The sequence below is a fragment of the Vitis vinifera genome, chromosome 1, assembly GCF_030704535.1.
Source record: "Vitis vinifera cultivar Pinot Noir 40024 chromosome 1, ASM3070453v1".
Lineage (NCBI taxonomy): Eukaryota > Viridiplantae > Streptophyta > Magnoliopsida > Vitales > Vitaceae > Vitis > Vitis vinifera.
Window position 1 is genome coordinate 23853913 of NC_081805.1, and position 15058 is coordinate 23868970.

Below are 15058 nucleotides of genomic sequence, written 5' to 3' on the forward strand. Positions count from 1 at the left end.
GCTCCTTCCCTTCCTTATTTGCCTAAGTGGTTTCTAAGGAGGCATGGGTTGAGGATGATTGAAATTCTTCTGTTCAAGAGGTAAGGGGAGGGGTGGTGGTGGAGCCCTTGTTTCTCTAGACCTTTCAATGATTAGCAGGTGGGTTGTAAGGATAGGTTTCTATCAAGTTTGCACGAGTTAGGTAGGTGGGCTCTATCAGGTTTGCATGAGGTTTCTATCAGATTTCAATGATTAGTAGGTGGGTTCAAGAGGAAGATAGGGTGCTTTGGGCAAAGACAAAGAGCAGCAAGTTTACAGTTAAGTCTCTCTATACCACTTTGGAGTCAAGGACATACATTTTTTTTCCATTGAGTTTCATATGGAAGGCGTGGGTGCAACCTAAAGTTAGTTTCTTTGCTTGGGAGGTGCCCTAAGGGAAAGTTTTAACCTTAGATCAAGTTCAAAGAAGAGAGAGGTCTTTAGCAAATAGATGTTTTCTATGTCATATCGAGGAAGAATCCACAAACCATCTCCTTATCCACTATGTAAAGGCAAGGGTCTTATGAAAGTTGCTTTTAACCCTTTTTGAGGTGTCTTGGATGCTTCCCTTGCCGGTTAGAGAGACCCTTCTAGGTTAACATGGTTCTTTTGTGGGCCAAAAACGGAAGAAGGCTTGGAGAGCGGACTCCTTATGCATCTTTTGGACAGTTTTGAAGGTAAGCAATAAAATTGGCTTTGTTGGTGACAACCTTTCACTCCAAAAGCTAAAAAATTCTTTTGTTTATTTTCTTTGGTAGACTAAGATGTTTATAGATGATGCTCCTTCAACTCTCATTATAGCTTCTTGGATTAATTGGGGTCTTGCTGAGGGTGGCGTTGTTTTAGTCATTCCTATTTTGTAGTTATGGCTTTTGGTGTTGCCGCTATGGTTGGTGTAAACGTTTTGTATACCTTAGGTCGCTCTTTTGGCAGCCCTTTTTAATATATTTACCTTTTTATCTATCAAAAAAAAAAAAAAAAAAAAAGGAAACTTGTTCTTGATCAATGCTGCCTCTAGCCAATGGGTGCACTTGTTTCTTACTATATCTTTTTCTTGTTTTTATGTCATCCATCTTGGCATCCTCATTTTTGCTAGTCACATTTTAAACATGTTTCTTGATCATTGAACTTTCTAACTCAATAAAGAAAAGTGTGTCTTATAGTTATGGTTATTGCTCAGATTTTAGTTCAAATTAACTTGATAAACGTTATTGGTTTAATATCTAACAATTTAATCTTTCAAGTCAAATTATTAGCTTAATATAGAATTGAAGTCTTGGCTTACCGGAGGTTATGAGTTTGAAACTTACAAATATTTATTTCCCCCATTTTTGAGCCAATTTACAAGTAATGTTTTCAAAAGCACACTTCAGGCATGCTCCATAGCAAGGAGCTCCTAAGATGCATCAAAGCGGAATAAATTAATCAATAACCCTCAAGGTAAGGCACATGCTTCCTTGGAGGCTGATGTGGATGATAGTGATGAAGAGGACTTAAGTTGATGTGCTTTTGAGTTATATGTGTTTGATTTATTATGTTTGTTACTTTGTGACTTTTAAGACTTAAGTGAAAATATGAAACTATTAGTATGGTCATTTATTTTTTTTTTATGTATATTTTAAACTACTTTTAATATTTATTAATTATAAAAATTAGAGTCTCAAAAGACTTGCGCCTCTTTGCCTCAAGACTTAGCCTCACCTCACAAGCACTAAAACACCTCATCTTCTACTTTCACCTTTAAAAACTGTGTACAAGCACAAAGGTTGCCTGGTAGACAGGATGTTAAGATTTAGCCCAAGTTGGCTTGATATACATTGCTAATCCATTACCTAATAGCTTAAGATTTGGGTCAAATTGGTAGCTTAGTAGTTACCTTGTAAAATTTTCCCACCAATTTGATGGACATTCAAGATAACACAACACTTTGCAGGCATCTATTGGCTTCAACCATCCTCCAATCTTATGTGCAATGGCTTTTTCAATCTTCCATTATGATGAATACTAACATTGGGCGGGTAAAAGTTAAAAGAGGTCATATTAAATATCTCCTTTAACACCATTGTTAATTTTTCCCTTATATTTTTGCTAATATTATAGACGCTCCATTAAGGTCCTATGTATCCGAAAACCTTTAAATTCTAAATCTCTCTGTAATTACTTGATTGGAAACCATAGATTTATTGATATCCATCAAAGAGAGAAGTACAAGGATGAAAAACTCTTCATAATGGTTAGAATGTAAAGTTTTAGTAATTACTGCTTTGAGTCTTTAGGTGGAAGGTTACAAAGTTGCGCTGAAATTTCAGCTTATCAAAGCAAAATTGAAAATATAGAATAAGGAAGGTTTTGGAGATATTAGGGCTAGGGAAGCAACTGTTCTCCAAGACATTCAGTTGGTAGATTCTCTAGAAGGGATAGATAACTTGTTAAATGATTTGCTGACCCTTAGGGTTCGGTATTTAGCAGAAATGAAATTGTGGAATTGGAATCCCAAGTAGCTCATACCAGCATTTGGTTGCTTATAGTAACCATGAAAATGAAATTTTCATTCTTATTCATACTAGCTCCTTGATTTTCATTTCTCCACACCCCCTAGTTATTCTTACCCCCACTCAAGACCCAACAGCCTCCTCTTAAGAAGAATGGATCGTGTGTAACAGCCATGCTGGTAGTATTGTAGTGTTCAACATGGTTTGTGACTTGAATAAACTTGCATGTTATTTCATATATTTATTCATCTTCCAAAGTGATCAAAGTCAATCTGAACTCAAACTTTTACTAGATTTATGATCCAAACTGGACACATATTAGGTAAAGGAACATCTCAATCAACTCATGGATGGATTAACTTGTAGAGAGAGTAGAACCCAAAGGAATTGTGTTCAATTTTCATGTTGAAATGATTCAAAGACTGGGAAAATGCATGCTCCAGCCCTTTTAGCTTCCACCTTCATTCATTGATATTTCTTATTACAAGAACTATCAAACGATATTTCTTAAGGTCATCTGAAAATGCACCAACTAATGCTATTTTTTTCCCTACTTTTTTTCCCTTGGCTGTATTTTTTCCTACTAATTTGCCTCTATGCTTAGTTTGCAATTATTAACCAAAATTTACATGAGTCACAGTAAACGTAAGATTGCAGACCACCTCCAAAGAGATAATGACTAATGACTCCTTTGTCATGATTAGAATTACTAAATGTTGATATAGATTGTTGAATTTGTTTTATTTTCCCAAACCCCTATGTGTACTTGAAATTAATTTTTGATTAAACTTTTTTCAACCTGAGCTTTTTAAGACTACCCTCTTCATTTGTAAATACACTTCTGTGATCTTCTTTAAAGCTTGTATATTACCTTCATGTTCTTATTGTTAACCCAATTTGCAGGTCAAGAATTTGGTAGAGAGACTTCAGGAGCATACAAATTTTTGCATCGGTGTGTTATTTGTTATATTTTTTGTTTCTTGAACATTTTTTCTACATTTTGTTTTTTGGATGTTGAGTAAGAAGATAATATTGTTAAATTTCATTTTGATTTTTGCAGTCAAGATACTCTTTTAACAAGACAAATTCATGTTAATTTATTCACAAATTTAGATCTTTATTGCCAACTTTCTATATGGAAAGCAAGGCATGTGTATCTGTTAGTATTTCTTTTACCCTTAAGCCATGTTTAGGAGAGCTTCTCAAACACTATAAGCAACATTTGAAGGTTAAATGTAACTTTTAAGGGTGTTTGGATAGAATTCTTAATCATGGGCCTTATATTTCCCAACATGATTTATCCACATTTTGAAGTAGAGACCCATGCTTTTCCTCAAACACGATGTCGGAAGCAAATTTTTGTTTAATTAATTTTTTTTTTTTAAATACCATAGTTATGCTTATCATTAATAAAAGCATTTTTAAAATATAGTTACCAAACATAAAACTCAATCTCTTGGTGATAGTGGTTGCTCCTTTTACTTTTTCTGTTGTTAAACAAAATAGTTAAATGCTATCCCACGTCAGGTTTTAATCCTATTGCAAGGATGTGATGTTTGGAATTGTCCCCTACTTCTTTTCACCTTTTTTTGGGATTTCTTGCATCATATTTTAGGGCTAGCCAACTTATTCATGGAAATGGAATGTGTTTACAAAATACTAATATGAGGCATGTAACTATTTATTTTTCCTTTCTTTAGGGCCTTAGTTATTCCATGCCTAGCCAATACTGAAATTTTCTTTCTTTTCTTTTTCCCAATTTTTATTAGGATGATGAGGATATATGTGCATGTATGATAGGAGATGGCCATCTTTGGTTGTTTTTTTATTTTGGAAATTCAACTTTAGGATAGATGGTGTCCTTTAATATAAAAATATAGAATACCAAAATTCTGAAAAACCTAAGCAGGCCAAGTAGGAACTATAAGAGCTCAAGACCAAAAGATACTGTGGAGAAACATGTTTTTTTAGTGGTGCTGACTTTGTATTTTTTGTAAAGAGGTTCAACGCTAGGAGATAATGTAATCCCTGATTTATAGGGATATAGTTTACTAATTTATAGGGATTTGGTTTGGGGTAGTTTCCATTTTCTATAGCATGCCTATAGCTTATCCTTTTGTATATAATTGGATGTGTATTCTTCTTAAGACCTAGTAGTTTCAATTTTTTCCACATGGTATTAGTGCTTTAGGCTCTCAGAATTCACATTTTTTCTATACTCCGTCAACCCGGTTTTCTTCTTAAGATCTAGTAGTCTGGTTTTTTCTGCATTGTTTGTTTGTCCTCCATTCCCTTAGTCAAGTTTCTGGTTCTTGCCCCTTATTTAATCTGAGTTTCTAGTTCTTTTCTCCTTATATGCAATCCAAAAAAAAATCCGCCTTGTTTGAGACATCCAAAGCCACCAACATTTGTGCAGTACAAATGATTGAAGCTCTGCCAAATCAATCTAATGAGGAGCTTCAAAACATTCACACCACTTATCAATTGAATGGGAAGAATTATTGTAGTGGTCATAAGTTGTGAAGACACTCTTGAAGGAGAAAGGAAAACTCGGTCACTTGTTGGGTACCAGCCTGGAGAAAGGAAAACTTGGTCACTTGTTGAATGGGAAGAATTATTGTAGTGGTCATAAGTTGTGAAGACACTCTTGAAGGAGAAAGGAAAACTCGGTCACTTGTTGGGTACCAGCCTGGAGTAGGGTGATCCCAAATTCCAGGTTTAGGATGAGGAATATTTCCATGATTATGTCATGACTTTGGAATTCGATGCTACCTGAGATTAGTATCACTTTCATGTTTTTGTCCATGGCTAAAGAAATCTAGGAGGCAATGAAACAGACTTACTCGAAGGTGTGTGATGCAGCACAAATATTTGAGATAAAGATGAAGATTTTGGCCACCAAACAAGGTGAGCGGTCCATGACTGAATATACCAATCTTCTGAAAAATTTGTGGCAAGAGATAGATCATTATCAATGCATTCAAAAGAAGGATGGTGAGGATGCTACCATTTGAAAAGATTTGTTGAGAAAGAAAGAATTTTTGCATTCCTTACTGGTCTAAATCTGGAGTTCGATCAAGTCCATGTTTAGGTCTTGGGAAATGGGGATCTACCATCTCTAAATGAAACTATTCCATAATTCAAAGAGGCGAAGGAAGAAGAGGTGTGATGATGAATGGAATACCTGCGGAAGAGAGCTCAGCTATGTTGTCAAATGCTGGAAATATGAAGAATGTTGGTGCAGAAAATCAGCCCAATGCTGCAAACAGACAACCAGATTCGTCCAAGTGGTGCGATTATTGTAAGAAACCAGGGCAGACTAAGGATATGTTCTGGAAGTTGCACAGGAGATCACCAAACTTCAAAAACAATAATACGGGATGGAGACCTAATGGCGGACAGTAGCAAAAAGGTCAAGGATAGGCAAATCTCATTGGCAATAATCCCCCAAACAATGAGAATCAGACCCTGGCACGTGGAGAGTTCAAGGAGGATATTGAAAGGCTGAAAAGTTTGTTGAGATCATTAGAAAAACCTTTTGGTGCTTGCTCATTAGCAGTCTCAAGTAAGTACTCTGTTTCTCATGCATTTTATGTCTTAGTTTCTCCTTTTTCAGATTCCTGGGTCATTGATTCAAGAGCCATGGACCATATGACCAACTTTACTTTGATATTTGATTACTACACACCTTGCCCAAGTAATAAGAAAATTTCCATAGCAAATGGCTCTTTGACAATAGTAGCTAGTCAAGGAAAAATTCATATAAATTCATCTCTTGCCTCAGAGAATGTCCTTCATATTCCAAAGTTTTCAACTAATCTTGTGTCCATACATCATACCACCAAAGATATGAATTTTTGTGTAGTCTTTTACACTTCTTATTGTGTTTTTTGGGACAATGCTTTAGGGAAGATGATTGGACTTGCTAAGGAAAAAACAGGCTCTACCATCTTGATGTACTAGGTGATCAAAATAGGATTAAGAATGAATTTTCTTTGTCATGCCTCACCAAAAGCTCCATCTCAAATAAGGACAAGATTTGGCTTCATCATCTTCGTTTGGGACACCCTTCATTTAATATACTCAAAAGTTATATTTCCTTCATTGTTCAAAGAATTGGATGTAGATAGTTTCATTGTTTGTGAACTTGCAAAACATCGTCATGCTTCATTTTCAATTAGCAATAAAAAAACCTTTGTTCCTTTTTCTCTTATTTATAGTGGTGATAGGGGACTCTCTAAGGTTCCTAATATTTTGGGGCTAGATGGAAATGAGGCCATAGTTAGTCCCAATCTCATTCTAGTTTGCCTATTGCCAAACCATCCTCTTCTAGTCCCATGTCATTGACTAAGGAAAGTCCAATTCGCAATCCTACTCAATCACTACAGGTATACTTACGGAAAAAAAGAGTCCATTGTTAAACCTATGAAAATTCAAGAGTTGGAATTGATCTTTGGAAATGAAGTCAATGCTTTACTTGAATCTTCTTTTGATAATTTTTGTGCTGCCATTGATAATAATGATCTTGATCTTGCCATTGCTCTTAGGAAAGGTACAAGAGAGTGTACCAAACAACTTTTATGCCCACTAGCTTAATTCATGTCCTATAATAGATTGTCACCTTCCTACCAAGCCTTCCTTACCCAAGTAAACATTGTTACTTTTCCTAAAACCTTATATGAGGCATTAAATAGTGAAAAGTGGTGACTGGTTGGGTTCTTCATTTGTAATCTCTTATCTTGGGCTAATTCTTCCATAGTTGAAGGCCCCCTTTCTTTGTTTAATTTTGTGGACTGGTTGGGTTCTTGTTGAGGACTGGTAAGGGTTTGTCCTTTTTGTTTCCGGTTTTTGTAGGTGATGCTTGTATACTCCCTGTATACTCTGGGTCGCCTTTCATGCCCCCTTTTTAATATATTTCTGTGTGTTTATCTATCAAAAAAAAAAAAATAGTGAAAAGTGGTGACAAGCCATGATTGTTGAGATGGAAGCATTAGAATAAAATAGAACATGGGAGATATTGAAGTTTCCAAAAGAAAAGAGTCTTGTGCTTTGTAAGTGGGTTTTTCTTGTAAAAGACAAGACAAAATGTATTAATTGAGAGGTATAAAGTAAATCTTGTTGCCAAGGGATATACCCAGACTTATGGAGTAGATTATTTAGAGACCTTCACACCCGTAGCTAAGATGAATACAGTTCAAGCGTTTGGGAGATTCTAGAAGGTAGAAGAGTGTGTAAGCTTAAGAAGGCAATCTCCTCATGCTTGGTTTTGGGAGATTTGCTAAGGTGATGATTACCAATGGATACAAGCAAAGTCAAGGTGATAACACTTTATTCATCAAACACTCAGCTTTAGAGGGAGTTACTGCCTTATTAGTTTATGTGAATGACATAACTGTGATTGGAAATGATGAAAAAGAAAATGATAGTTTGAGAAAGTGTTTGATAAAAGAGTTTGAGATTAAAGAACTGGGTCAGTTGAAGTACGTCTAAAGTATTGACGTGGAACGGTCACAATAAGGAATTTTTGTATCCTAATAGAAGTATGTGCTAGATTTGTTGAAAGAAATTGGGAAGTTAGCTTGTAAACCAACAGACACACCTATTGAGCCTAATCACTAGATTGGTGATAATAATAGCAATGCTAGTGTGGATCGAGGAAACTATCAAAGATTGGTGGGTTGATTGATCTACTTGTCACACATGAGACTCAATATTGCATATGCTATCAGTGTGGTCAGTCAATTTATGCATAATCCTAAGGAAGCACATCACCAAGTAATTCACCAAATATTGCACTATCTCAAAGGAGCACCAAGGAAAGGGATTCTATTTAAGAAAGGAACGAGTTTGACACTTGATGCATATATAGATATTGATTATGTAGGATCAGTGGTAAATAGATGCTTAACATCATGTTATTGTACATTCTTGGTGAAAACCAAGTAACATGGAGGAGTAAAAAGCATAATATAGTAGCAAGATCAAGCGCCTAGGCAGAACTCAGAGCAATGGCACTTGGGATTTGTGAATTACTATGGCTGAAAATAATCCTACAAGATCTTAAAATTAACTGGGAAGCGCCTATAAGACTCTACCACAACAACAAAAATCAGCGATCAATATTGCATATAATCCTATGCAGTATGACTGAACCAAACATGTGAAGGCAAACATACACTTTATCAAAGAAAAATTGAATTGTGGCCTCATCTACACATTGTAGGTATCCTCAAGCAATCAACTCCTAGATGTGCTGATCAAGGGTCTGAACAATACTATTTTTCAAGCAATAATTGGCAAGCTAGCAATGCATAATATTCACTCACCAGCTTGAGGGGGAGTGTGGAGAAACGCGTTTTTAGGGGTGTTGACTTTGTATTTTCTGTAAACGAGGTTTAAAGCTAGGAGATATTGTAATCCCTGATTTATAGGAATTTAGTTTACTAATTTATAGGGATTTGGTTAAGGGTAGTTTTTGTTTTCTATAACATGCCTATGGCTTATTCTTTTGTATATAATAGGATATGTATTCTATTCTAAATGAATGAATTTCTTCTCAATTTGTTCCACAAATACATCATGGAACGACTAAAGCTCATATCATATGAGTGGATGGTAGAACAAGTCTGTCTATTGCATCAGCATCTTTAAAAATCCAAGATAATTTTAAGAACTACCATGATTGCAAGACAATCTTGCCCCAAAAAAATATGTTACACTTGTGGATCATAATGGAGGATTCACCCTTCCCAAAACATATAATGAAGCTTCCATGGATTAGGGCAACTTGATTCAACAGAGACATCATGACCCATTTATCACATGGTAATGAGAAGTTAGTAAAGCCATATTACTTGCAAAATCTAAGGCCCATGAGAATCTGTGACCCCATAGGAAAAGATCCAAGAATGATGCATGGACAAACCATTTCCATTCCTAATCCCTAACCCATCTGTTCCACCTCCTGCTTTCCCCCAACTTCAATTATCTGTGTTCAGGTTGTATAACCAAATTTATTGTTTAATCCACCAATAGAACAAGATAGCATTCATACCCATCTCCTTAATGCTAATGATGAGGCCTTGAGGTGATGGTTGTCCAAAAAGACCACAAAGATCTTTGCCACTTTAGACGCCACGACACTCTCTCTCTCTCTCTATCCACCTACTGATCTTTCTATTCTGAACTCAGTATAGCAGCATCACAGTTCTTTCTTATTTCTCATAATGAAAGTTCAATATTTCTTATTAATTGTCACTTGTACAATGCCTCCTGATCTTCATTTGGCACATAATGTTCTTCTGCCTGGCAGTGATTGACACTGACACACTACTCAAAAAGGATTTAGTAACCCTAGATGAGGCTCTGAAGACTGCAGATAATGGAGTTCTATTGGCCATAAATGCTATTTCTGTTCTCATATCTGTAAGTTTATCTTCTTTGATTTCTGTCGGGCCCTCATCACCTCATGTTTGTATTATCCTTAGAGCCTCTATTATTTCTATGACATTTACAGGGGATGCACAAAAAGCTTATTGATGCACCACATGATAATATGAAAGAACTCAAGGGTCCGGAAATTATAAAAGTGAGCTCATTCCATCTCCTGTTGTATGAATATCATGTTTGTTGAATTTTTAAATTTCCATACATTGTTTTCTATTATCTGCATTCAAGATTTCTATTTTATTTCTTCATCTAAATTTCCAGTTTCAGCTAATATTTATACTTATTTGATTGAGCTTACTGGAAGGAACTGAGTCTTTTATGTCTTTCTGTTCCTTTTTAAGCTTATTTGTTACATTCCTTGTCCCTTTTGTTTCTTGCTCTTTTCTGTCTATTCTGAAGCTTATTTAACCATATACAGATTTTAGAAAGCCACAAAGAAGCAAAAATCGGATTTGGGGCTGGCTACAACATTGAAACTTCAATTTTACAAGCTATATATGACTGCCCTTTCCTTAGTGTGTGTTTAAAGGTATGATCAAAGTGAATTTGAGAGCATGGTTATGACTTTTCATCTTTTGGCTAAATTTATTCCTTTATTTAACTTGTTACCACTTTACCTTTGTGTCCTAGAAACAATTTGTTTTCATTTTGAGTTCTCTTGGCCATTAAAATTTAACTAATTGTGCTATTCTTTTCTTTGCTTTAAAATATTTTATCTTGCTCTTGTCAAGTTCTACTGCCTTAAACATTTCATTGCAATAAAACTTCTATTTTGGCTTGTAACAGTGTTCTAAAGTTTTGCTTACTTTTTGTTCTCTCTCTCTCTCTTGGTGCACAGGATTTAAATGGCACAGTTATATGCATTCTTGCAAGTTCAGTCATCATCAACAACAGTGATGTGCTTTCCTTTTTGCATGTTTTCCGGAAAACTACAGAATGCACGAGAGAGATCATAATATCTATAATTCATGAGCCCAATCTTGAGCCCAACCTGATAGTGACAACAGTTATTATTTTAGGGTAAGAATCCATGTCTTCAAGAGAAGAATCTTGCTAATAAGACCCAATTTTTTCCAAGGCCATTGATTTGTTTTTCCTTAACTTGTCAATTGTTGATAATATGAATTAGTTGCATGATGATTAAATTGTTCTCAACTATTTTAATCTATAAAAATTGCAATTCACTAACTTGAGTTTGAAAATGTACCTCACTAGCTATTTCCTCCCTTTTCCTTTTCTCCTACTAGAGCCATTTCTCCTGTAATTGTAAAGTAGTTCCTTTCCATTGTAAATAATGCTTAAAATTTCTTCTTGTTTGTCTTCATAATTATTTCATGTTCTTCGTCTTGCTATGAACTTTCTTTTAACGAGTGGCATACAAAGAATATAAACTATAATCTCAATTTTTCAGTCTCACCTTTTATTTGATGATACAAACTCAAGCAAGCTGATTAGAAGTGGCCAAGGTCGATGGTGATGGTTGAACTTTAGTGCATGTTTTTTTTTTTTTTTTTTTCTGATAAATAAGTACAAAATATATTAAGGGGCAAAAAGCCATAAAGCATACAGAAAGTATACATAGCAGCCTAAACCAAAAAACACAAAAAACAAACAACCTCACCGGCCCTTAAGTAGTCGCTAGCCACTCCAAAAAGCCTAAGAGCGAAGAGGACTCCTCTCCCATATACACCCTAGCCCAACTCCACAAGTTACAAACAAAAGAATTTTTGAGTTTTTATATAGCTAAAGAACTCCCCCTAAAAGCTAATTTATTCCTTTCCTTCCATACCGTCCAAAAAATACACAACAGAATGGAATTCCAGATCTTTTTCCCCACAAAAGGGCCCCTCCAACTAAATAACACCTCTTTGACTGTCTCTGGGAACACCCATTGAACCCCAAACAAGGCAAGGACGATCTCCCAGAGGACCCTGACCACTATACAGTGTAAAAGAATGTGATTTACATTTTCCTCTTCACAACCACACAAAAAACAGCGAGTAGGGAGTTGCCACCCCCGTTTTTTAAGCCTATCCAAGGTGAGAATCTTCCCCCACGTGCCCTCCCAAGCAAAAAAAGCAGCTTTGGTTGGGACCTTATCCACCCAAATGCACTTTTTCGGGAAGGCAAGGGCATTGGGAACAACCAGCAAGTATAAGCATCCCTAACCCCAAAAGTGCCATGACCCCCTCCTTTCCATAACACTGAGTCCTCTTCTAAAGAAATCCTGAAGTCTCTCAGCATATTAAGCAAATCTCCAATCAAATCCAGCTCCCAATCATTAAAATCTCTTGAAAATCTAAGATTCCAACCTCCTTGACCAAGGCTTGAGTCCCACACTTCATTGATCGTTGCATTCCTATGGACCACCAAGGCACATAACTGGGGAAAATTTTGGGACAACGCCGCATGGCCACACCAATGATCAGTCCAAAACTTGACTTTAGTCCCCTTACCCACCTTGAACTCTATGTTATCCCAACACCAGTTTGTCTCCTTCAGAATCTCCTTCCAAACCCCCACTCCAAACGTCCCGCGAGCTTCATTAGTCCACCACCCAAAGCCCTCTTGCCATACTTCACCCCGATCACCTTCTTCCAAAGATTGTCCTTTTCAAAGGCAAATCTCCAGATCCATTTACCCAGCAAGGCCTTGTTCAAGAGATCAATCTTCCGTATGCTTAAACCACCCTTCTCCTTTTGAGTACACACCACCTCCCAATTGATTAAATGGACTTTCCTTTCCAAGCTTCCTCCTCCCCAAAGAAAGTCTCTTTGTACTTTTTCAAGCCTTTTTGCTACAATCTTAGGCATTCGAAAGAGGGACAATTGGTAAATAGGTATGTTGGCCAGTGTGCTCTTAATGAGGGTGATTCTCCCACCCTTAGAAATATATTGTCTTTTCCAAAGGGCTAATCTTCTCCTCATTCTTTCTTCCACCCCATCCCACATAGAAATAGCCTTGTGTTGGGCTCCAAGGGGCAACCCCAGATAAATAGTAGGTAGAGACCCCACTCTACACCCTAGCTCCACTGCCATTTCCTCAATCTCTTCAATCTCCCCAACAGGAATTAATTCGCTTTTAGCTAGGTTTATTCTTAGGCTTGAAGCCGCCTCAAACCAAGCCAAAATCCAACTTAAAGAGGTTAGATGCTCCTTCCTTGCTTCACAGAAAATGATTGTATCGTCAGCAAAAAGCAAGTGGGAGACATTCATCCCCATCCTCCCTCTCCCCCGAAGTCTGCAGCTTGAAATGAAGCCCCCATCAGCAACCCTTCTTATAAGTGCACTTAGCACTTCCATACCCAAGACAAAAAGATGATGTTTGTGGTTTGTTTGTCTATGGGCCTATGTATCTCTCCACTTGTAAGTATGGAACCACACATGAGGGAGAGCATTGGAGAGCATGATATATATATTATGGACCCAAACCTTCAAAGCATAAACTTTTAGGAAAATTGGTAGTCTTACAAACTTTATTTACAAGTCTAAAGTCCTTCCTAAAGTAACAACCTTTATTTGGCTTGTTAGTAAGAAGCTATGTTACATGGGTTCAGATACAATTGTTCGGTGTGGGTATGTTTCTAGGCATCAAATCTTTTGCATCACAAAAGCTTAGGACATGGGAATTCGACTGAAAAGATCTCAATTATGGGTGCCAGTACTTGAATGCGACATTAATTATCATATTTTTTATTTTAATTGAAGGTTTAAGTGTAATTGAAAATTTTCTATTTATCTCTAGATTTTTAATATATTAAATGTGATATTTATTTTTTATCTTTTATTTTATTAATTATTATATTTGTCTTTGATTTTTATATTTATTAATTATCATTATTGAAAATTTTCTTTACTTGTACATGTGAAATATATTTAGGTTTATTTTATTAGGATGTGGAGAGAAGTTTTAGGAAATAAATGGGAATGTATTTATTGTTATATATAGTTGATTTTGAGTGAAACTCTATTAGTTGAAAACTTGCAAAATTTATATTTTTAATTATTTGAATTGGATCTAATTTATTTTTAAATTTTATACTAATTAAGTTTTATTATTTTAACATTGATATAGTTCAACTTAACTATAATTTCTATGTAAATATACTTTGTAAAACCTCAGTATTATTAGTTTTATTTTAATATTTTTTTAAAAATAAAATAGATAATTGTTATTATCTATTATAATTTTGAAAAATTAAGAAAAAAAGAGATAAGAATCAAATAACTTAATTGGCACTATTAAAAAAAAAGGTTAAAGAAATTTAAAAGAAGAAGAAAAAGAAGGTAAAGTCATATCAATTGTAATTCAAGCTGTCAAATACAGATCTCACACCTACACTTGTGTCATATCAAATCAACACAAGTAGTTTTGGTTGAAATTGAAGTATCCATGTATCACAGTTAAGAAGATTAATACTAATGATATGCTTCAAAAAAGTGGCCTTTCAGAGTCCACAATTTAGAATAGTGTGTCATGTGCAAGGAGTGGAGAATCAACTAATCATTTGTTCCTTCGTTACTTGATAGCTTTGGTGTCATGGCATAGGTTACTTTGCCCTGCTAGGATTATTGAGTTCCACTCAAAAGGGTGATAGAGATGTTAATAATTTCTTTTAGGGTTTTGAGGAACTTTCTAAAGGCAGGGTTCTATGGAGTATTGCTAGTCTTATCCTTATTTGGACTATATGGTGGGAAAGAAATGCAAGGACCTTTTAAAAGTGTGTGAAGGACATCAAAATGCAGTTTGGAACTTGTTCCCTTTAGGCTTTTGTTAGTGAAGCCTTACAAGGATCCTTTGGGCTTTGTATTATTAATTTGGAACCGTATATGCAGGTCTAAGAGATTAGTTGAGAATATTTTCTCAATATGGTCACCACCTCTAGAGGGTTATGTCAAGTAAATTTCAATTGTTATTCTTTAGGTACCCTAGGACAGTTGTGAACGGAGGAGTGCTTAAAAATCATTCTAGTAGAGTGATAAGAGCATATTTTGAACCTACAAGAAAGAGTTACACTGTTGAGTTTGAAATCCTAGCTTTTCTAGGACTTGTGCAACCCAAAGCTTTTGTCTTTACAATCTCTAGTTGAAGGAGATTCT

General features: G+C 35.6%; 1 protein-coding gene across 8 annotated transcripts in view; it reads left to right on the forward strand.

Annotated features, from left to right (window-relative positions):
- The window catches only part of LOC100264763 (protein ACCUMULATION AND REPLICATION OF CHLOROPLASTS 3, chloroplastic), a 42887-nt gene that overhangs the window by 21151 nt on the left and 6678 nt on the right, over positions 1 to 15058 (forward strand). For all 8 annotated transcript variants that reach the window (XR_009466924.1, XM_059740784.1, XM_019221679.2 and 5 more), the window contains 5 exons: positions 3414 to 3462; positions 9823 to 9935; positions 10027 to 10098; positions 10378 to 10488; positions 10798 to 10979. Coding sequence is in view for 7 of the 8 variants with exons in the window: in XM_059740784.1 (XP_059596767.1) it covers positions 3414 to 3462; positions 9823 to 9935; positions 10027 to 10098; positions 10378 to 10488; positions 10798 to 10979 (527 nt within the window). In the remaining variant the exon portion in view is untranslated. The remainder of the gene's footprint in view (positions 1 to 3413; positions 3463 to 9822; positions 9936 to 10026; positions 10099 to 10377; positions 10489 to 10797; positions 10980 to 15058) is intronic.